The sequence below is a fragment of the Oncorhynchus tshawytscha genome, linkage group LG03 (assembly GCF_018296145.1).
Source record: "Oncorhynchus tshawytscha isolate Ot180627B linkage group LG03, Otsh_v2.0, whole genome shotgun sequence".
Classification (NCBI taxonomy): Eukaryota; Metazoa; Chordata; class Actinopteri; order Salmoniformes; family Salmonidae; genus Oncorhynchus; species Oncorhynchus tshawytscha.
The window spans coordinates 39,856,591-39,878,637 of NC_056431.1; the positions used below are offsets into that span (position 1 = coordinate 39,856,591).

Here is a 22,047-nt window from a genome sequence, read left to right on the forward strand (position 1 = left end):
ACTGTAGCTAGATGCTCAGACATTTGACACGTCAACAACCTATTATACCTTGTAGTTTATTTCCTCCTTCAGCGTATACTCTCCCTCAGTAAAGTTTTCGTTCTCTTTCTGGTTCTTTGCAGACATTTTGATGAGGTAGCTAATATACAAAGATAGTAGCGAATTTAGTAGCTAAATTGATTATTTATTAGTTAGCTAGCAGAGACCAAAAAAATGGTTGTTACTAGTTACAGCCACAAAGTCAAAATTGTCTATATCATAAAAATTCATGAAAACAGCCCCTCTGAATAAAGAGAGGTGCGAGTTGCTGCCTTTCGGGACCCTTTACTTGGGACGTCTCAACGATCCTGGATAGCACCAGAGAGGAAGAGGGGAAGTGAGAGGGATAACTGGTGCCACAATCTGTCTTTGCCAGCAGGTGTAGTTTTCTTTTCGCTCACCAAGCGAGTTGTTTTTGTATCAAGGTCAATGAGAGTGTCGAATTTGGTTAACAAAACATGTAATGGCTTATTTGAACTAATATCATTTTCTTAATGAGTTGGTTGTTACCAATGGCGATTTTATCATGTACATCTGGGGCAAAAAAAAACAAAAAAACATGTGGGATGCATGCCAGCAAAGCCACTACACAACACTAAACAATACATGAATTGCATTATAACGGTGGCAAACAGTGCCCACAAACTGTTAGGGCCTACATAAAGCTGTCCCAACAGCAGAGTCCCAACACCTTACTACTGCTACAGTTCATTCAGACTAATTTACAGTTCATTCAGACTTGCTTAAACAAATGTGGTATCTACTGACAATTGAGATGTACAAATACCTCCGACAAGCGGATAAGATGCAATCCGTAATTTCGATTAAGACTTTGAGCGAGCGACGACGGACGTGGTCAATATAACTATTTGTTAAGCACTTTTGAAATGTACAGCATCATAATTCAGAACATGGGCCGTTCTTAGTGTACGCACTGTACCAGTCAGAACCGTAGGATAAATAAAGGGGGCATATAAACAGACAATGAAAGCTCTTACAATATTCAATTATTACATTTCTCTAAAACAGGTTATAGGCTATTTGTGCACCACCAAGTTAGAACAGTCGGTGAAATTATGAGGTGAAAATAGACTAAATTATTAGGGTAAAGCACATTGAATGGCGTTTGGGTCTTCGCGTGTCAAAAAATATACGTCATACGTCATATAACACTATTTCACGCATTAAATTAAGCCTTTAATTTGACACGTGAAATAACATTCTATTCAAGAATGTTGTGTGTGCTGAATTTGCACGTGCAAACCAAGCACCACAACTACTAACATTATGTTTACAATACTGCGTTGGTGAAAATAGACCAAATTATTAGGGTGAGGTACGTGAGCTACTAACAGTTTACTACACAACATACACTTAGTATTACTTTCTTAGCTACAGTACACATTTCTCCCTTGCATATGACATTTATGCAGAAGAATTCAATACATTTTTGGACTCACCTTGTGCAGGTGGCGCAGCGTGCCTTTGTAGGCAAATTTTGTCATCAAAGTCTGGCATTCTCTGGATTAATGGCGGGAACTTGGAAGAGAAAAAAAACAGCCACTCCATTGAATAGCAGGCTAACGTTGGTGGTTTCTTTGCAACGCTTGCAGTTAGCCACTGATTCCTTCCAAACAACTCATTGCTGAATTTGCGATTTCCAACTTGTGTAATCTTTATGTACAACGGCCGATGAGCACCGATACATTTTTATCTATAATTTCTCTTCATTATTTCTCTTCATATGACATGAATTAAAAATGATTAAAAATTTGATGACAGAAAGCACTGAGCTAGGCTGAAACACCTGCATAGGAGCTGCCTTACTGAAGAAAGCAAAAACAATACCATGTTTGTATGCAGCTTTATTAACTCAATGACATTTTTTTATTTTATTTGACATTGTTTGCAAACTGATATGTGACATATTAATGCCAAAATAACAAGCGAACAGGCAAGCCCCCCAAAAAATAAACAGTTTTAAAAAAATATAATGAATCTTAAGGTTTATATAACAGCTTCATAAGACCAATCAGTATAGGCAATTATAGGCTATCCCAAATATCAAGACGCTATAGCTGGTTTCCCTGTAGGTAACTACAGTAGCAACAGCAATAATTAGCACGGAAATAATAAGAGGTGTATTTTTGCTGGAACAAACCCACTGATGAAGAAATAAACAAATGTCACAAATAGTCTTCTTGAATCAATTTAATGCCTTGAGCAGTCAACTTTTTTTTATCACACCAGTTTTTAAAAACCCTCTGGAACAAGTAAACACTGTCCAAAACAAAAATGTATTAATTTTTTTTGAAAATGTTCATACAAAGATATTCAAAAGAAATAGACAAAGATAGTTTGAAATAAAATGGAGATACTTATGATAAATTAAAACCCATTGTTCATGGACCATGGTTCACCAATGAGAAAAAAGGTCCTGTCAATCATCTCCGCTCTCTTTTGGAGTCTTCTTTAGCTTGTTCTTCAGCTCATTCATCATCAGGGGATTTCCAAATCTGGTGGATATATATTAAACAAAAGGTGTTATAATAAAAAGAGAGTGACATTCATGTAGGAGATCTCTCCATATAAAAGTGATTTCAAACAAGAAATTAAGAGAATCTTGTAGAAAATAGTTCAATTGATTCCCTACCCTGGATGCCTAGGCGGTGTCCATTTAGTTTTGCGCTCCTCTTGCGTCTCGTCTTTCTTGGGAGATTCATCCCTTACATCTGGCTCAAGCTCAGATTTCTGTTGAATAGATGACATTGCCAAATCAAATTAAGAGTCAGAATAATAAACATACTACTAAACCTATTCAAAGGTTGAGCTCAAAAAGTGCAAGTATCTGATTGGTACCTGAGGGATATTTTCGGTGTTATTTTCACCTATCACCCCCTTTCCGGTCTTTCTTAAGATGGGGGGCCCTGCACCGAGTCCTGAACAACGTCATAGCAACACAAACAACAAAGAAAGATATCCATTCACACTTAAATCTGGGCATCATCCATTATCTGTCATAGAACATTGTATCACCAACGTTAACAGAATGAAAGAACACATATACATTAAATTCCTCTTTTCTCTGTTAAACTTACCAGGTAGTTTGATTCCGATGCCGCCCATGCCCCTCATTGGTATCCCTGTTGGGCCTCTGACTGGAATGTGTACGGTGGGTTTTGAAGGGGAGGGGGTCAAAGATGGCATCTGTAGAAGAGTACGGGGATCCCTGGGTGGACGGGCATGTGGATTCTTGAGGGCAATGCGAGACTTTTGAGCAGTGAAGTCCAAAGAGGAGGCGTCAAACTGCAATGGTATGATAAACAACTGATTTACTAACAAGTTTTCAAATTCATAACATCCTTTTAGATTAAGCTATCAAGCTTAATTTCGATAACATAAAAATAAGCGAAACAAATCCAATAAAATATATGAAATAGACTAACGTTTGCTTTATCTCTTACGATTAGACATCACAATTGTGATGTATTTGATAGCATTCTTTTAAAGGGATACTTCAGGATTTTGGCAATGAGGCCCTTTATCTACTTCCCCAGAATCAGATGAACTTGTGGATACCATTTTTTAAAATGAGGAAGTTGTGAATTTTGGCCTCATTGCCAAAAATCCTGAAGTATCCCTTTAATAGGAAAAGTATTATCATTACCTGAAGCTGAAGACTTTGGTCTACATTTTTGGTTCCTGACGGGGAACTGAATCCTGCTTTTGCACCCTCCCCTCTGTTTTCCTCTGGTAATCCTGCATCTGTTTCCACAGTTTCCCCAGACTGCCCAATTTGGGATTTCTCTATTATTCCATCGTCGATCTCCGGTAGTTGACCCTGTGATCCAAAATCTGTCTGCTTCGATAAAACAGGCCCTGTCTTCACAACTTCCTCTGTTACCAAAGCCTCGGTCTCATCGTTTTCCCAAAATAATCCTACCTCAATTTCCAGTGATTTGTTTGCCGTGTTATCTCCTGCCTTCTCTTTTAACACAGCCTCTGTCGCCTCTGAAAGTTCAGCCTCTAGCATTATCAGAGCCGTTGTATTTTTCACTAATTCTGTGTCTGACACATCTGTTTCCTCTGATAATCCAGCATCTACGGTCTCCTCTGCTAATCCAGACTCTTTCTCCACATCTGGTATTTCTGTGTAAATATCCTTTAATCCATCCTCACTGTCCACTGATTCTTCAGATAATCCAGCCTCTGATATTTCAAGTGATCTGGACTCCAGTGACTTGTCTGATGAGTCCGTATCCATCTCTACTGTTTCCACCGACAGCACAGTCTCTGTTCTCTCATGTAGTATGTCTTCTTCTATGTTCTTCTGTAACCCATACTTGGTCTCTACTAAATCAGTCTCTATCTCCTCTGAAAATCTGACCTCTGTCACATCTGTGTCCTCTGATGAATCAGCACCTGTTCTATTCATTTTTTCCAATTGCTCTATCTTTGGCCTAACTTCCTCTGGTAATTCGGCTTCTGTCCTCACTAATCCAATTTCTGCCTCCACCGTATCCCCAGCCTCAGATTCCACTAATTCCTCTACGTCTGTCTCCCCCGTTGGCTCTGTCTCAATACTCTGTCTTTTTGTCTCTTTGTCCTTCTGTGATCCAGACTCAGTCTCCAATAATTCAGACTCAATCGCTGTCGTTTCCAGAAAAATTCTGGCCTCTGTGTCAACTATTCCAGACTCTGTTTCCTCTGATGGCGATTCCTCAATCTTCATATCAAGTATTGCTGCTTCTGTCTCATTCATGATTCCCTTTTCGGGCTCCAATGTTTCCCCAGCCCCTGGCTCCACTAATTCTTTCATTAATGTAGCTTTTATATTATATTTTTCCTCTGATAATTCATCTTCTGTGTCCTGTGATAGTACAACTTCTCCACAAACCATTTCCTCAAATAATTTGGCCTCTATTTCTGTCGAATCTGGTAATCCAGCCTCTACCATTCCCTGTGATTTAGTCCCAGCCTCAGATGATTTGTCTGATAATCCATTGTCTGTTTCCAGTGACTCATTAGATGACACAGCCTTTGTCTCTGTGAGAAACACAGCCTCTGTGTGAATTGATGATGGGTACAATGTCATGTTCATTGATAATCCTGCCTCTGTCGTCACAGTTCTTTCTGATGATGCAGTTTCAGTTCTCACATCTGGTATTTCTGCCTCATGTTTTTTCACTAATCCAGATTCTGTTTCCAACATGACCCGAGCCTCAGATTCCACTGATTCCTCTGTGTTTGTCTCCATTGACAGCACAGTCACTGTCCTCACCTCTGGTGTGTCTACCTCGGCCCCCTTTTGTAACCCTTCCGCCACAGTTTCTCTTAGCAATCCAAAATTGGTATCTGCTGATTCCTGCATTGATCCAGACTCTGTCTCATCTTTGTCGTCTGATGGCACAACCCCGGTCCTCACTTCTGGTATTTCTGCCTGTGTCTCCTTCACTGATTCAAATTCTGTCCCCACTGTCTCCCCTGCCTTTGACTCCATGAATCCCTCTCTAAACTCGACCTTTATCTCCTCTGTCTCTTTGTATAATCCAGCCTCTGTTCTCAGTGTCTCCTCTGATAAACAAACATATGTCTCTGCGGCTTCCTCTGACAGTCCTAACTCAATCTCCATCGGTTTGTGTGATTCAGCCTTTGTCTTCGCTAGGTCCTCTAGTATTTGAGTATCTGTTTCATTCAGTGATACAGAATCTGTTCTCTCCGTTTCCCCCAGTGATTTCGCTGCTTTCGTGACTGTGTGCTCGTCTACCACTGTATCAGAGGCTTTCTCAATATCCTCACTTTCAAATAATCCTTCAACAGTTTTCGGGTCTTCTTTCCCTTCCATGAGTTCACTCACTGGTGAATTGTCCAATTTAAAACTAGTTCCAGTGTTCTCTACACCTTCTAACCCTTTGGTATCACTTTTGGTGTGTGCTTCTTGTAAACGGGTGGTGTTGACTTCAGCGCCGCCAACTTCCAGGATCTTCGGTGCCGTATTCTCGTCTAACTCTTTGCCGTTGTTGATTTCAGGAATTTCCTCTCGAGTTTCTTCACACGCTACACGTTTTGGCTCCTGAGCCACAACAAGGTCCTCACATAGCCCAGGGGAAATGTATTTTGCCACGCCTCTGATTTCCACTCTATTGTCAACCACTGAAATACGTTTTCCCTCCACTTCATTAAGGGGGTCTTCGTCTTCCTTTAAAATCTTGTCTTCCTGTAGTTTATTTTTCTCCACTACAACATTTCTCTCCTGATAAAAGAAAGTGTCCAGCCCAGTCACTTTATCTTTCACATCCTCTGCCTCTGTATCCGTCTTCGTCCCAATACCGATTGCAATGTCTTCTATCTTGTTACTGCCCCCGACCTCAAACACTTTGGATCCATCCTCTGATACCTCTTCTTTTCTTTCCTCTAACACTGTGCTGTCAATTCTTTCAGTGTTGCCCTCCATTCTCTGCTCGTCTCTAACAATAGTTATCTCATCATTTGACACAAAGACTCTTTTGTCATAGGCCATTGGCAATTCCAACTCTGCCTCTGAAACAAAGATGTCCTGGCCTTTTCCCAATGTTCTGTCTTCGTCTGATAATCCTCCACAAAGTGGTTGTGGGTTGGGGTCATTTTCTTGATCAAACCTCTCTATAGTTCCTTCATCAAACTTCAAACGATTGTCACCATATTCATGTTTGTTATTGTTTTCTGAGACTTGGAAATCATTGTACGGTCCAAAGCCCCTGTCCAATATCTCTTCCTGTTCTCTTCTGCCCATCTCTTCTATTGCTCTATTCTCTTCCTCTCTCTCCTCCTTCCTCCCAAGTTCTTCCATGTCCATGTCATTCTTCACTTCATTACCATCTCGACTCAGTTTGTCTTTGATTACACACAGATCATCGCTATTCTCCCCTCCCGCTGAGAATTCTACTATTTCTGCTACTTTCCACCCTTCTCTGCCTGTCTCCATGAAGAGTACTTCCGTTTCTTTCTCTCCATCGTTTTCATTTAATTTTACCATGGTTTCATCCTCTGTACTTTGCACATCGTGTTTCATTAATCTGTCCTTATTTTCCTTGTCTCCATTCTTATCCAAAAGTGTGGCAGGTTCAGCACAGGCTGATGTAAGGTTTGGGGACTCTATATCAAAATGTATTTCTCCATCTCTATTGTTTTCATGTTCTTCTGTTTTGGTTCCTTCTTCACCACAGGGGAATTCTTCAGTAACTTCTTCAGGGATTTCTTCTTCCTCCGCTTTTCTTTCTGCCACTGCACCTCTTAATCTTTTTGCTTCAGCACAGTTGTAACTGTCAGTCTGTCCTTGTGCTCCCTGGCCCTCTGACCTTTCAGATGTCGGCTCTCTAAATAAGATCGGGATCCCAGTGACTACCACTGATTGGACCCCTTTCCCCATATTTAATTCTTCTTTAGTAACATGCTGGATTGTGCCTTTATTTTCTGTTCGGTCCACCTGCTCTTGTTTTATATCATGCCCCTCCGGGGATGATTTGCTATCACTCCCTCTGTTGGATTGTCCAGTGTATTGCACATTGTCTCTGCCGAGGCCTGGACCAATGATGACATTGCACTGTTCCCAGGCAACAACAGATCTTGGTTTCTTAACCTCAGAGCCTGTTTCAAAAGTGACCTCAGTTTCCTTTATCTCATTTTTCGCACCATCTCCATGGTCGTCTGTTTGTTGTGCAGCAGTGGCTTCCTGTCTTGAGCTTGTGTCATTGTTAATGGACTCTGGGCTTAGATACCTCCCCACAACTTCCGTAAAGTAGTTCTGTTTGTATGTGTGAGTGTGAGTGTTTGTGTGTGTGTGCGCATGTGTGTGTGTGTGTGTGTGTGTGTGTGTGTGTGTGTGTGTGTGTGTGTGTGTGTGTGTGTGTGAGAGAGAGAGAGAGAGAGAGAGAATTACTCTATGTTAATGTCATTTACTTCCTTGTCCATATATGATAACATATAACATAACATTACATCAATCCAGGTACAGTGAAATAGAGTTAATGCAATCATTGTGTTTTTCTCCTCATTGGGGAAGTTCTCAATTCAAACTAATTGTTCATCAACAAATTATTAAGTAGTCTAAAATATATCTATTGTAATTATAACAATAGGAAATAATGAACCAATCACGGTAGGCTATAACAAATAGTGTCCTGTAGTAAATTATTTCAGCGCAGAAACTCACCCAAACTGTCCAGAAAGTCCTCCCAGCACGAGTGAGGGGGCTTGCTGGTGAGTCCATCTTTTGGTGTTTCAGTGGCTTTTTTCGATAAGATAATACACTTCTCTTCAGAGTAGACTACAACAAAGTAACTGCAACCTGAGGTAGCCTACTTCTTCTTGATAGGCCTATTAATTATTTTGTCAAACGAGGACAACAAAAAAAATCCCATTAGTAAATTGTCAAATAGACCTATTAACTTTTCCAGAGGTCTAAACGCGAGCAAATGTAAATGAGAATTTTGGTAACAGCTCTTATGTAGTTCCTGACGCTGAGATGTCCGGTTACGCGTCATTGCGTTAGTGGAAACCAAGACTGTTCTCATGGCAGGCCTGGTTGCAGTTAGATATGTTCCAGTCACACCAGGGACAATTTTAGCTAACCCTACACCTTTTCCTATCCTTAACTTAATTATCCTAACCTGTCACGTTAAAAGTATCCTAAACTGCCATGAGAACAAGTCTTGGTTTCAACTAATGTGATACAGGTATACAGCAGGAAGATGATAACGTCGCGTTCAAATGCTACTCTAAACTTGGAAATTCGTATGACAAGTTTAAGCAAAGATGTTTATAAGATGACTATTATATTGACAAGATGGTCGAGTGACTTCTCTAACAATGGAAATATATGTATTCAAATATGGAAGAGAGGCGCGATCAGGTGGGACCATTCTAGCCAATGAGAGGGCAGATAGGCGTGTGAAGACTGGCACAACTCCGATACAAGGTACTTTTTTTCAAAGTTGTCGAAATGCCACGTGCGTCCATTTATATCCGTGCATTTTAAACAAACTAACCATTACGAAACTTATATTTGATTAAATAAGCATCATGTAGAATATTAGCAATTACATTTATTCTTAACCAAATTTGCCGCTGTCATTGACCTCCGCCCAAAAATAAGAATTTGTATATGGAGTAAACCCTCTCTCCTCTCTGGTTTAGTCACGTCGCACCCTCATCATTGCAGGAAGCGCAACAGTCAGGCACTGTGGTTTCCTCATAATACACATACAACTTAACGTTAGCGGTAAAACCTGATAATGGTTCCGATTGTTTTGACCATGTAATTCTCGCTCAGACACGGTGAGTTCGCAATATATTCGCCTCAATTTTACTCTCCATATTCTAACTGGAAATTAGCAACTGAGAAGACCTCAGCAAGACAACACATTCCTGCAGGAAGCTCCTGAACCTCATCTCTAGCACACTGTCAGCTACACTTCACCAGCGCGATCTGTGCCCAAGCCATGAATATGTCCCCTTTTTCTGTCTAGCTAGCCACTGACTACACTCTAGTTAGCAGAATATTTTAAAAAATAATTTTGTTTTACTTAGCCTCAATAATTGTTTGTACAGGATGTTGACTTTGGTGTCTATTTCAGACCTTATGGCACAAGAGCATTAAAAGGGTAAGTCTGCCATGTTGAGAAGTGCAGCTATAGTGAAAGACAATTTACTGGTTTGGTGTGGGCCAGCATGAGAGATACAGTTTATCCTGTGTCAGTGAGTGTAGCTATTAAGTTAAGTTTGAGCATCTTAGCAATACAATGTCTTCTATACAGCTGTCAACATTCTACAAGGAAAGAGCCAATTAATCAGTGGTATAATCATTAACCAGATTACCCCGGATACCAGAATTTGATGAGTGATAACTCAGTTTTAGAATTAATCTAAAAACCTATTGACATTCAAAATAGACTTTGTTTAGACATTCAGACTGTATTATAGTTTTATAACCAGAGACAAATCTTCAAAGGCACAGTATTTATTTATTCGGAGTGGTACATGCATTCACACAGTCTTGATTTATGGGATCCTTCCCAATATATGATTGATATGTCATAAAATCCCAAGTTCTTACTTAAAAGTTTATGGAAAAACTGTACTTGTCCTCATATTCTACAGCTGTAATGTCATCAATCAAATCAAACGTATTTATATAGCACATTTCTTACAACAAATGCATTTCAAGGTGTTCAGTCGTTGGATGCGGTGTTGTCTATAAAGTGGGGCACATATAACGAAAAGGAGGGCATCAAGGCATTCAAAATGTCTACAGGGATGGATGTGCTGGAGTCATGGCTTTGGGTCACTGAGTCTGGGATCCTGGGAGCCTCACCGGATGGTCACAGCAGTGGTGAAGGTCAAGTGTCCCTATGGTGCAAGCAAGGGACCTTACTGTTTCAGTATGATATGTTGGATAAATGAATAAAGACAGACACCAATGTCAAGTTCAATAGACTTGTTCAAGCATTGTACAAATTCCTACACGCGGAGTCCGGGGAACAGTCCGGCTAGTCGATTACCTATCAACTAGACTCCGTAAAATCATCCTTTTCAATAGAAAGTGCAAACATAACGGCATAACATTCATAAATTAACAGTCAAGTCATAACAATTGAAAAAGCATGACATTTTCTTTTTACTTCAGTTATCATCTCTTTTTTAATTTAAGTTTATTTTGATTTATTTTTATAAAACAGAGGACAAGTTAACACAGTCTCTTGCTTACAGAGTAAGCCTGTCCTATGGCTTGCACAGCCAACCCTCCCATGAGTAAGTATTTGCTCTGACAGGGGTAAGATTAGGGCCACGAGCTGGAGAGCATGGTGGGGTAGATCCCTCACCTTCAGTTGGCTCATGTTTAAATTCTGTGCCCCTTGCCCTGGACTCTGATACAGCTCATCTAGGTGAGTGTATGCTGTGTTCTGGTTTGCTACGCGCAGATCCACCCGATTGCGACAATAGAGGGAGCCACCAACATCCACCAGGTAAGAACGTGGTGCAACTCTGTAGGCACGTGCCCAGCTTCCAAAGTCCTGTGTGGTCTCCCGTCAGTGGTTTCATCCTTATCGTTTCACCCACCTCCAGCTCTGGTAGGTCTCGCACTGTCTGGTCGTAGAAGCACTTAGCGGGCTGCTTTCTGTGACGCAGTTGTCCTTGACGCCAACCATGACCCAGGGCTCAAGTAGCTTGTTAGCTGCGGGGATAGTAGTCTTCAGACATCTGGACAGAAGGTGTTGTGCTGGGCTGCTGTTCATGTTTTCGGTGGGTGTGTTCCTCCACTGTAAGATCACTTTCCATGGGTCGTTGCTGTCATGCAAGGCCCTGCTTAACAGTTTTTTTTGCAATCTTGACAGCTGACTCTGCCTTGCCATTTGCTTTTGGGTGTCTTGGAGAGGAGGTCACGTGGTCAAACACCCATTCTGAGGCGAAACTCTTGAACTGTGCAGTGAATTGTGGGCCATTGTCCGTGATGACCTTGTCAGGCTGACCTTTATGACCGTCTCTGCAGACAAGTCAGGAAGCAGTTAAAAAGGTTTTTTAAAAATTAAAAGGTGTTCGTTCTTGTCAGTGTGTTGCCTGATCTGGGCTAGGCGGTGATCTGTGACGTTTAAGTAGTTTGCCTTTATTGATCTGTTGAACATCTTCTTGTTCCTGCTGTAGCGAACAGATGGCATGCTGCTGATAGGCAGTGCCTCTGCCTGTACATTGTGCTGTTGCCCTGCTCAGTGTGTCGCTGATGTACATCTCTGGTCCTGGCTTGTAGATGACCTTCAGGCTGTAGTTTTGCAGAGTCAGGAGCATGCTTTGAAGCCTCTTGGGCGCGTTGAGGAGAGGTTTACTGAATATGGCAATGAGTGGTCTGTGGTCAGTTTCAGCGGTGACCAGCTCTCCGGCATAGAGGCTCACAGACTGCTGATAGGTGTGGCATGAACTTTGCAAGATAGTTTGCAAATCTGATGAGACACTGTACTCCTTTTGCATCAGACGGGTTTGGCATGTCGTGGATCGCTCTGACTTTGTCTGGGTCCGGCTTCAAGCCTTTGGCCGAGAGAATGTGGCCATGGAAGAGGACGTATTTCACCTTGAACTGCAGCCTCATCAGCCAAGATGAAGCTTAACCGTTCAGCAGCGCTCCATCAGTGCCAGGAGCTTCACATCATGGTCGCGTTCTGCTTCTTCGTCTGTGTCACCACAGCCTATGATCAGGACATCATCGGCGATGGGTTCAATGCCCTTGAGCCCAGCCAGTAACTCGTACTGCTTACGTTGGTATACCTCAGGCGCCACTGAGACACCAAACGGGAGCTTGAGCCAGCGTTTCCGACCCCAGGGGGTCCAGAAGGTAGTCGTGAAGTAGCTTTCTTCGTCCAGCCAATGGCCCAAAAATATTCTACATTGTTCATACACACACACAATAGGCTCCCAGAATATATGTTATATTCAGTGGCGACCCGTCATTCATACTGTGAGGATTCTGTGTTATGCACTATAGCCCTTACCATGTCATATGTGATGAAATATTATTTGCTATTGGCTTGTGTGGTTATATGTGTTATGCAACATAACAATGTCTCAAGTCAGCTAACAGTTTCAGGGCCATGGGCCTTTCTCGTGATGGAAAAATACAGAATAACATGAAGACATGAACTGTGCAATGAGTTGTGGGGGCACATTCAGAATGTAGTGTTGCTAGAACAAACACTCTTTTGTTAGATAACAGGAGCAAGGTGTGAGATAACTGTATTGAGTGTGTGAGTGCATAGATATTCTACACAACTACAACGACTGACCGCTGAAGTGCTTAGGGGGCTGAGACCAGCTCGGGCGCGAACAATCAACGATAGGCTGAGTGAGTTTAAACCACGCCCAGTCTCTACTCTGACAGGCCGGCTCGGAAGCAGGAACTACTTCTGTCAAGAGTATATTATAATATCTTTGTCAGGAACAAGTCAGTTCTCTGTTTGCCCTGCGAGGTGGGACAGAGAGCCCGTATATATACAAAAATTGCATTTACCACTTATTGCTTAGCTAATAAAAAATACATAGCATAAAATCGGTGACTCAGTGTCATACTTATCCTGATACCAGATTTGATTGATGCAACCCTAACACTACCCACCTATTTTAAGTCCCACACTTTCAAGTAGCTGCAGCTGTACATAGTCTATTGGTAAATAGCCCACCCATTTTCACCTACCTCATCCCCATACTGTTTTTATTTATTTACTTTTCTGCTCTTTTGCACACCAATATCTCTACCTGTACATGACCATCTGATCATATATCACTCCAGTGTTAATCTGCAAAATTGTAACTATTCGTCTACCTCCTCATGCCTTTTGCACACATTGTACATTGTATATAGACTCCCCCTTTGTTTTCTACTGTGTTATTGACTTGTTAATTTGTTTATTCCATGTGTAACTCTGTGTTGTCTGCTCACACTGCTATGCTTTATCTTGGCCAGGTCGCAGTTGTAAATGAGAACTTGTTCTCAACTAGCCTACCTGGTTAAATAAAGGTGAAATAAAATAAAATAAAAAAAAGTATTTCAAAACAATATTGCCTGTTTTGCTTGTTATTTTGGCATTAATATGTGTCATTGAGTTAATAAAGCCCCATACAAACATGGTCTCTTTTTGCTTTCTTGAGTAAGCAGGTCTAAAATGCAGGTGTTTCAGCCTAGCTCAGTGCTTTCTGTGGTGGTGGGGCTAGCCAGCAGAAAATACAGAATGTTGTGCCTGATTGGCTCAGTTTTCTGTCATGATTGAATCAATTTTCTGTCACTCATGGGACAGTACATCATCCCCAATTATAAGGTTAGAGCTAAAAGAAATGTAGCCCCTTGTGTGCTGCCATAGAATTATATTAGAAGTTCCCATCCAAGAAGGATCAAGATCATTGGCCACAGATATAACGTGATTTGATGTCATTCTTTCTACAGTAGCTTTGATTGGACTCATGTCAACATCTTACTTTCAAAGTCTTAGTTAGCAGTCATCATCAAGTCCACAATCATTTTTAATCCTTGTCATATGAAGATAAATAATGAAGAGAAATTATAGATAAAACGTATCGGTGGACATCGTCCATTGTACATAAAGATTACACAACAAGTTGGAAATCGCAAATTCAACGATGAGTCGTTTGGAAGGAATCAGTGGCTAACTGCAAGTGTTGCAAAGAAACCACCATGTCAACATCATACTTTAAAAATCTTAGCTAGCAAGCTAGCAGTTGTCGCCATGAATCAAGTCGACAATCAAATCCTTTTCAATCCTTGTCATATAAAGTGAAATTAGAGATAAAACGTCTTGATTCTCATTGGCCATTGCACATAAACATTACACAACAAGTTGGAAATCGCAAATTCAACAATGAGTGGTTTGGGAAGGAATCAGTGGCTAACTGCGAGTTCAAGACAACAGGGAACTCTGAGAAAAACAAGCTACTACTGGGAAAATACGTTTTGAATGGTCATTCAAACCTGTATTGTAAATCCGGCATCTTTCTCTTTGATGACAGAAATTGCCCACGAAGAACCGCCGCACCACTTTCCTGTTCAAGCACATCACAACGTGAGTCCAAAAATGTCTTATGCTGCTTCATACATTATATAGGATGCCAGATAGTATTACTTTAGCTACAGTATACATATCTAAGTGTATGTTGTGTAGTAGAGGTTGACCAATTTAATCGTCATGACTGATTTAATTAGGGCCGATTTCAAGTTCATACCAATCGGTAATCAGCATTTTTGGATGCCGATTATGGAACGGTTCCGTATTTCACTGAAAGAATAAACATTTTGTTTCCGTATTTGACCATATTAATGACCAAAGACTTGTAGTTCTGTGTTTATTATATTATAATTAAGTCTATGATTTGATATTTGATAGAGCAGTCTGACTGAGCGGTGGTAGGCAGCAGCAGGCTCGTAAGCATTCATTCAAACTTAACTGCGTTTCCAGCAGCTCTTCGCAATGCTTGAGGCACAGCGCTGTTTATGACTTCAAGCCTATCAACTCCTGAGATTAGGCTGGCAATACTGAAATGCCTATTAGAACATCCAGTAGTCAAAGGTTTATGAAATACAAATGGTATAGAGAGAAATAGTTGACGCGTCATAATTCATATAATAACTACAACCTAAAACTTCTTAAGTAGGAATATTGAAGAACTGGGAATATTGAACCACCAGCTTTCATATGTTCTGAGCAAGGAACTTAAACGTTAGCTTTTTTACATGGCACATATTGCGCTTTTACTTTCTTCTCCAATACTGTGTTTTTGCATTGTTTAAACCAAATTGAGCATGTTTCATTATTTATTCGAGACTAAATAGAATTTATGTATTATAGTAAGTTAAGTGTTCATTGTCCATTCAGTATTGTTGTAATTGTCATTACATATACACATATATATATACACACATATATACACATCGGCCGATTAATCGATATCTGCTTTTTTTGGTCCTCCGATGATCGGTATCGGTGTTGAAAAATCATAATCGGTCGACCTCTATTGTGTAGTAAGCTGTTAGTAGTCCATGTGCCTCACCCTAATAATTTGGTCTATTTTCACCAAGGTGGTATTGTGAACACATCGTTAGTGGCCGGTGTGTACTCGTTTGCCTATAACCCGTTTTAGAGAAATGTAATCATCAAATATTGTTAGAGCTTTCCTTGTCTGTTTATATGTAAGAACGGACCATGTTCTGTATTCTGTCGCTGTACATTTCAAAAGTGCTGAACAGAGAGTTATATTGACTACCTCCTTCGTCTCTCGCTCATTGATGTCTTGATCGAAATTATAGATGGCCTCTTATCCACTTGTCGTCCCCTTATGCCATAGTTTCTGTTACATCTCAATTGTCAGTAGAAACCACAGTTTAAGCAAGGCAGTCATATCTGCTATGTTTTTTTGAAAGGCAGTAAATGAGGCTGAATGAACTGTAGCGGTAGTAAGGTGTTGGGACTGCTGTTGGGACTCTGCTGTTGGGACAGCTTTATGTAGGCCCTAACAGTTTGTGGGCACAGTTTGTTACCGTTATAGTGCAATTCATGTGTTTTTTAGTGTTGTGTTGTTGCTTTGCTGGCATGCATCCCACATTTTTTGGGGTTTGCCCCACCAAGATTTACATGCTAAAATCGCCACTGGTTATATTACATACAAGTTTTGCTCAAAGCAGCCAACTAAAGAAATGTAGTTAACTTCATCATGGGCACAGTGGGAATTTAAATCTGCGATGTTCAAATTCTTTTCTAGTCCCTGTGTCTTCCTTGCTGGAGACCCCAGTCATCCCTGCCTGTACCTGACATTGTTGAAAAACGAGTGAACAATGAATAAAGATCATACACAAACAATAGGTTATAGTGTATTACATTCCAGTTTTGCCAACTAAAATAATGTAGTTAAAAGTCAATTAAATCACAAAGGCTGGTCTGAGTGCATCTCCTCAGTTTCATTCAGTAGTATAACACAATTCACATTGCATTTTATCATGGGCACAGTGGAATTTATATCTGTGATGTTGAAATAATGTCTTACCCCCAGAGTGAGAGAGAACATCACATTCTAGGAGATCTCCTTGCTGAGGTTGGCGTTGATCATAAACTGCTTCTCATGGGGTCAGCCTGATATTCCGCATGTCACGACTCAAGTCTATTTTAAAGCCTCTACAAATTCAATGTTTTACTCTATATTGTATCATATTTGATGAGTTACTGACCTGTTTGTCCACAGGCTTGATTTGCTGTTGTCTCCACAACCGGAACACACTGGCACCTGGTGTCCATGCACCGGATGGACTGGAAAACAAAGAGACATTTCAAATCAAATTTTATTAGTCACATGCGCCGAGTACAACAGGTGTAGTAGACCTTACAGTGAAATGCTTACTGACGAGCCCCTAACCAACAGTGCAGTTTTAAAAAAAATATGGATAAGACATCTGGTTGGTCAGTGGTAGGTCTTTTCAATGGTGTAACACCATCTTTATCTGGACAGAAAACGCATTGTTTATCACACTCAACACCCAATCCTCATGCCTCATTGTTTGTTCTTGTTTCCCAATCAACCGTCTGGATCTTCCTCTTCTGCCATGATGGATGAGCTACCTTTTCTGGTAAATGCAGGGCTATTTCTCTTTCCCACCGGAAAATGGCAGCTGCAGCCCCGAGTGTTGTCACTGGGTTTCCGGTCCGCCCATCTGAAAGACACACAGATAAAGTTACTTTTACTAGCTAGCTAAGTTGATTACTAAAATGGTAACATCTATATTAAAATACAATAACCCACAGACTTGACTATAGTAACAGTAAAATAGACTGGGCTTTGGTCTATCTGCACATCTAATATCCTAATTGGTAGATGGGACATTTCTGCTGGGATGGAGGAAATATCTGGAACGCTCAACCAGGTGATCGGGACAGTCAAGAGTACTATTTGCCCGAAGAGATATAGTATTGCGATGAGCTATATGGCTGTACTTCTGATTCTAAATCTCAAGAGGAAAGTTAAAACCCTTAGCCGTAAGGTCACTGAGGAGGACCAACAGTGATAGGTGGATGATCTTAAAGGGAATGACATGCAGGGAGGTAACATCAGGATTTTGGGCACTGGTTAGCAGACCACGATTTCTACATTCAGCTCTTAAATATGCGTCATGCAATGTTTGTAAAGTCAACATTTCAATGCTGTGTCAGGCTAGTTTGGCACGTTGTCTACTAGCCCAGTCTGAAAAGTACTAGCCTCGGGCTATCTTAATTTCCATCCCTGCTGATTTCTGGTCATATTTTGGTCATAAATAAAGACGTCTCAAAAAAGACAATTATCAGATGTCATAATGACGTTATGTGCCTATTGGGCAGTTTGTAGCAGTGTGTCGCTGGCAACGACGAGGTTGTGTGTTCAATTCCCGCAGGGATCATACACACAAAACATGTTTTACCACTCACCGTTTTAAGTTGCTTTGTATAGAAATGGCTGCTGTATTGTCATGACTGTTAAAAGGGCAATTTGTGGAGTTGAAATGGGATGGACTGCAATCCTGATATGCAATGTACTGTCATGTGTATTGTATTTAAGAAAAACAAGAACTTCAGGTAATATTACCGGAGTCATCACCTACCTATGTGAACTGAATCTCTGAGACCTAAGGGGGAGCTGAAGAAAAGTAAGGGAGGACAGGACAAGTAATTTGAATACAATTATTACAAATACACTGAGTGAAAAGGAAGAGGAAAAGCACAAAGAATAAGAGTGTTTCTGTAAGAAAGACATGGTTGTGTTCAATTCTATTTAAATTAAACATCCAAAATTAAATTGAAATTGACCCCATTCCAGGTGCGAGAGCTGTCCCTTACCTAATATAGTGAACTTGTCCGACATCCTCTCCATCACCACCTTGTCTTTCCCCACATAGGAAACCTGGCACATGAACACCGTCCCCTTGTGGATGGAGATCTGGGAGATGGAGTGCGAGGACAGCAGTCTGCTTGCTGCCGTCCCCTGTCAAGTACAGTCGTGGCCAAAAGTTTTGAGAATGACAAATATAAATTTTCACAAAGTCTGCTGCCTCAGTTTGTATGATGGCAATTTGCATATACTCCAGATGTCACGTTTCTTCAAAATCGAACCCAGAAGCAGACCAGGACAAGGAGAGTAAGAAGAAGGTGAGTATTTATTTACAAGTGAATGTGAATGGGTAGATATATCCAGGTGGCGTAGCGGGCAGCGGTGGTGAGTTGATGGGAGTAAATAGGTGGATCCAATGGGGAAGCGGAATCCTCCGACGACCAGGCGGGAATGGGGTAAATGATCCGGGTGAGTAACTGAAGACAGAACAAACGGAGGTAAGTTTAAGGCAAGCAATACGTAAAAAACAACAAAACAAATTCTATCCAACTTGAGGCTGATACTATGGCACAACATACTGTTCATGGCTAACGATCCGGCAGGGAATGGATGTCAGGTCCGGGCTTATGAAGAGGAGAGATGATGATCAGGACCAGGTGTGCAGATAGCTGATGGGATACAGGTGCGGGTAATCAGAACTCCCAACTGGCTACATTGCCCGGCAACCAGACAGGGTGCGTTCCAGGACGCCGGAAAAAAACACTCCAGGACAGAACACAGGCAAAAACAGACTCAGGAAATTCGTGACAGTACCCCCCCTCCGACGAACGCCACCGGGCGGACTACCCGGAGCGCCAGAGTGGAGGCGGTAAAAGTCACGAAGCAGGTCATCATCAAGGATCTGACGCCGAGGAATCCAACTCCTCTCCTCAGGACCATATCCTTCCCAATCCACTAAATACTGGAACCCTCGACCCCGCCGTCTGGAGTCCATGATGCGGCGCACCGTGTAGACAGGACCACCTCCGATCATCCGAGGAGGAGGAGGACGAGGAGGAGGGGGCAACAGAGGACTGAGGAGAACCAGCTTGAGGCAGGAGACATGAAAGGTGGGATGTACTCTTAGTGTAGCAGGCAACTTGAGTCGCACCACAACAGGATTAATGATCCTCTCCACTACAAACGGACCAATGAACTTCGGTGACAGTTTCCTCGACTCAGTCCGTAGAGGAAGATCCCGTGTAGCCAACCAAACACTATCTCCAACGGTATAAGCGGGGGCAGGAATACGGCGACGATTCGCCTGGATCTGATACCGGTCAGAAACCTTAAGGAGGGCCTTCCTGGCCCGATGCCAGGTGCGGTGGCAACGACGAATGTGGGTCTGGACAGAAGGAACCGAGAGATCCCGCTCCTGAGAAGGAAACAAGGGAGGTTGGTAACCGTACAGGCACTGGAAGGGAGACATCCCAGTGGCAGATGAAGGGAGAGTATTATGAGCATACTCGACCCAGGGTAATTGAGAGGACCAAGAGGTGGGATCAGAGGAAACAAGACAGCGCAGCGTGGACTCCATCTTCTGGTTGGCTCTCTCCGCCTGACCATTAGATTGGGGGTGAAATCCAGATGTGAGACTGACTGTAGCTCCAATGGCCAAACAGAAGGATTTCCAGACAGCAGAGGTAAACTGAGGACCACGGTCAGAAACAATGTCACAGGGCAACCCGTGGACCCTGAACACCTCCCTAACCAGGATCTCGGACGTCTCAGTGGCAGAAGGCAGCTTGGAGAGGGGAACAAAGTGGGCAAACTTGCTGAATCTATCCACAATGGTCAGAATAACCGTGTTACCAACAGAAGAGGGCAACCCCGTGACAAAATCCAGGCCAGATGCGACCAAGGTCGCCGGGGAATAGGTAGGGGGTGAAGAAGCCCAGAGCTGGCCCGATTGGTACTCTTATTCTGCGCACAAACAGGACAAGCGGCAACAAACCTCCGGGTATCTTCTCCCATGGCAGGCCACCAAAATCGTCTGCGCAGTAACGCCATAGTCCGAGCAACACCAGGGTGACAAGCTATCTTGCTGGCGTGGGACCACTGAAGGACAGCAGAACGAACCGACTCAGGCACGAACAACCGACCGGGTGGACCATTATCGGGCCCGGGCTGTGTCCGAAGACCCGCCATCACCTCCTCCTCAATCCTCCATGTAACGGCTCCCACGACAACGTGGCCCCACTCTCCTCCGAAAAACATTTTTAAAAAAATATGAACAGAGACTGTTCCTACCTCTTACCGACTGCCTTCCATTTTTGAAGACATTTATTTTCATTGTTAGAGCAGTCACTAGAGTATCTGGTGAATATAATTGGAGAAGAAGAGAGGCCCAACTCGGCATAAAAACTGTCTCCCTCCAGCAGGTGACGTTTTCTCGCCCACCAAGGAAGGAGTTTTTGTATGGAGATTAATTAGAGAATGCAGAATTTTGTCAACAAAAATTGTTATGGCATTTTTGCTAGGTGAGGTTTATTTTATTTTATCGAATAGTTTTGTAACGCTAAAGGTTTTACGTGTACTGACATAAGCAGGACACTTGACATCCCGGCAACTTTGAGAAAAAACACTTTATATTGGAGTTGTCTCGAGATCGCTATGCATATTCGTGGCATGATCTAGTAGCATAGCATCTCAATCCATTGAATACAGGCGGTTGACGTCAACAACCCTCATTGAATATTCAAAACCTTACAGTGAAATGCATACTTACAAGCCCTTAATCAACAATGCAGTTTAAGTAAGAGTTTAGAAAACATTTACCAAATAAACTAAATTTAAAAAATATATAAAAAGTAAACCCAATAAAATAACAATAACGAAGCTATATACAGGAGGTACCAGTACCGAGTCAATGTGCGTGGGTACAGGTTAGTTGAGGTAATTTGTACATGTCGGGTTGACCGCGAACCCCAAGAAATACAAACTAGGTTTCGAGGAGGTCGAGTACCTGGGTTATTTGATCGAACAGGGGAACGTCACGCCCCAGAGACAGAAGCGGCGTTCAGCCGTCTGAAGGAAGCGCTGTGCTCCCATCCGATTCTCGTAACACCCAATTTCCAGGTGCCGATGGTGGTCCAGACGGATGCATGTGATACGGGACTAGGGGCCGTTCAGTCCCAGATACACAATGGGGAGGAGCACCCCATCATGTACATCAGCCGAAAGTTGATACCTAGAGAAAAAAGTACTCTATTGTTGAGAAAGAGTGTCTAGCGGTGAAGTGGATGCTAGATACTCTCAAGTATTACCTGTTAGGTATCCACTTCACCCTGGTCACGGACCATGCTCCCCTGGTCTGGATGGCCATTCAAAATGGACTTTGTTTAGACATCCAGCCTGTATTGTAGTTTCATGAGCAGAGACAAATCTTCAAAGGCACAATATGTATTTATTTGGAGTGGTACATGCATTCACAGAGACTTAAAGGATCCTTCCCAATATATGATTGATTTGTCAACTGATAAAATCCCAAGTTATAAATGAAATGTTCATGAAAAACTGAACTTGTCCTCATGTACAAATTACAGTTCATTAAATATTGTACAGCTTTAATGTCATCAATCAAATCAA

The 22,047-nt window shown here is 42.0% G+C and overlaps 1 protein-coding gene across 1 annotated transcript; it reads right to left on the reverse strand.

Moving 5' to 3' along the window:
• Positions 1 to 2,235: 2,235 nt before the first annotated feature.
• si:ch211-136m16.8 lies at positions 2,236 to 8,771 on the reverse strand. The gene is made up of 6 exons (XM_024403777.2): positions 8,231 to 8,771; positions 3,707 to 7,822; positions 3,138 to 3,345; positions 2,899 to 2,978; positions 2,693 to 2,790; positions 2,236 to 2,555 (listed from the first exon to the last, which is right to left on the reverse strand). Exons 1-6 carry the CDS (start codon positions 8,285 to 8,287, stop codon positions 2,480 to 2,482), a joined length of 4,635 nt encoding a protein of 1,544 aa, XP_024259545.1. The 5' UTR covers positions 8,288 to 8,771; the 3' UTR covers positions 2,236 to 2,479.
• Between the last annotated feature and the right edge of the window lie 13,276 nt (positions 8,772 to 22,047).

What these genes read in the sequence shown, in the direction of transcription:
- si:ch211-136m16.8 (XM_024403777.2), bottom strand. Translation starts at nt 8,287, where the DNA reads ATGGACTCACCAGCAAGCCCCCTCACTCGTGCTGGGAGGACTTTCTGG. An exon ending in GGACTTTCTGGACAGTTTGG is followed by an intron (nt 7,823 to 8,230) that starts GTGAGTTTCTGC and finishes ACATACAAACAG; the next exon opens with AACTACTTTACGGAAGTTGT. An exon ending in ACACCGAAAATATCCCTCAG is followed by an intron (nt 2,791 to 2,898) that starts GTACCAATCAGA and finishes TCTATTCAACAG; the next exon opens with AAATCTGAGCTTGAGCCAGA.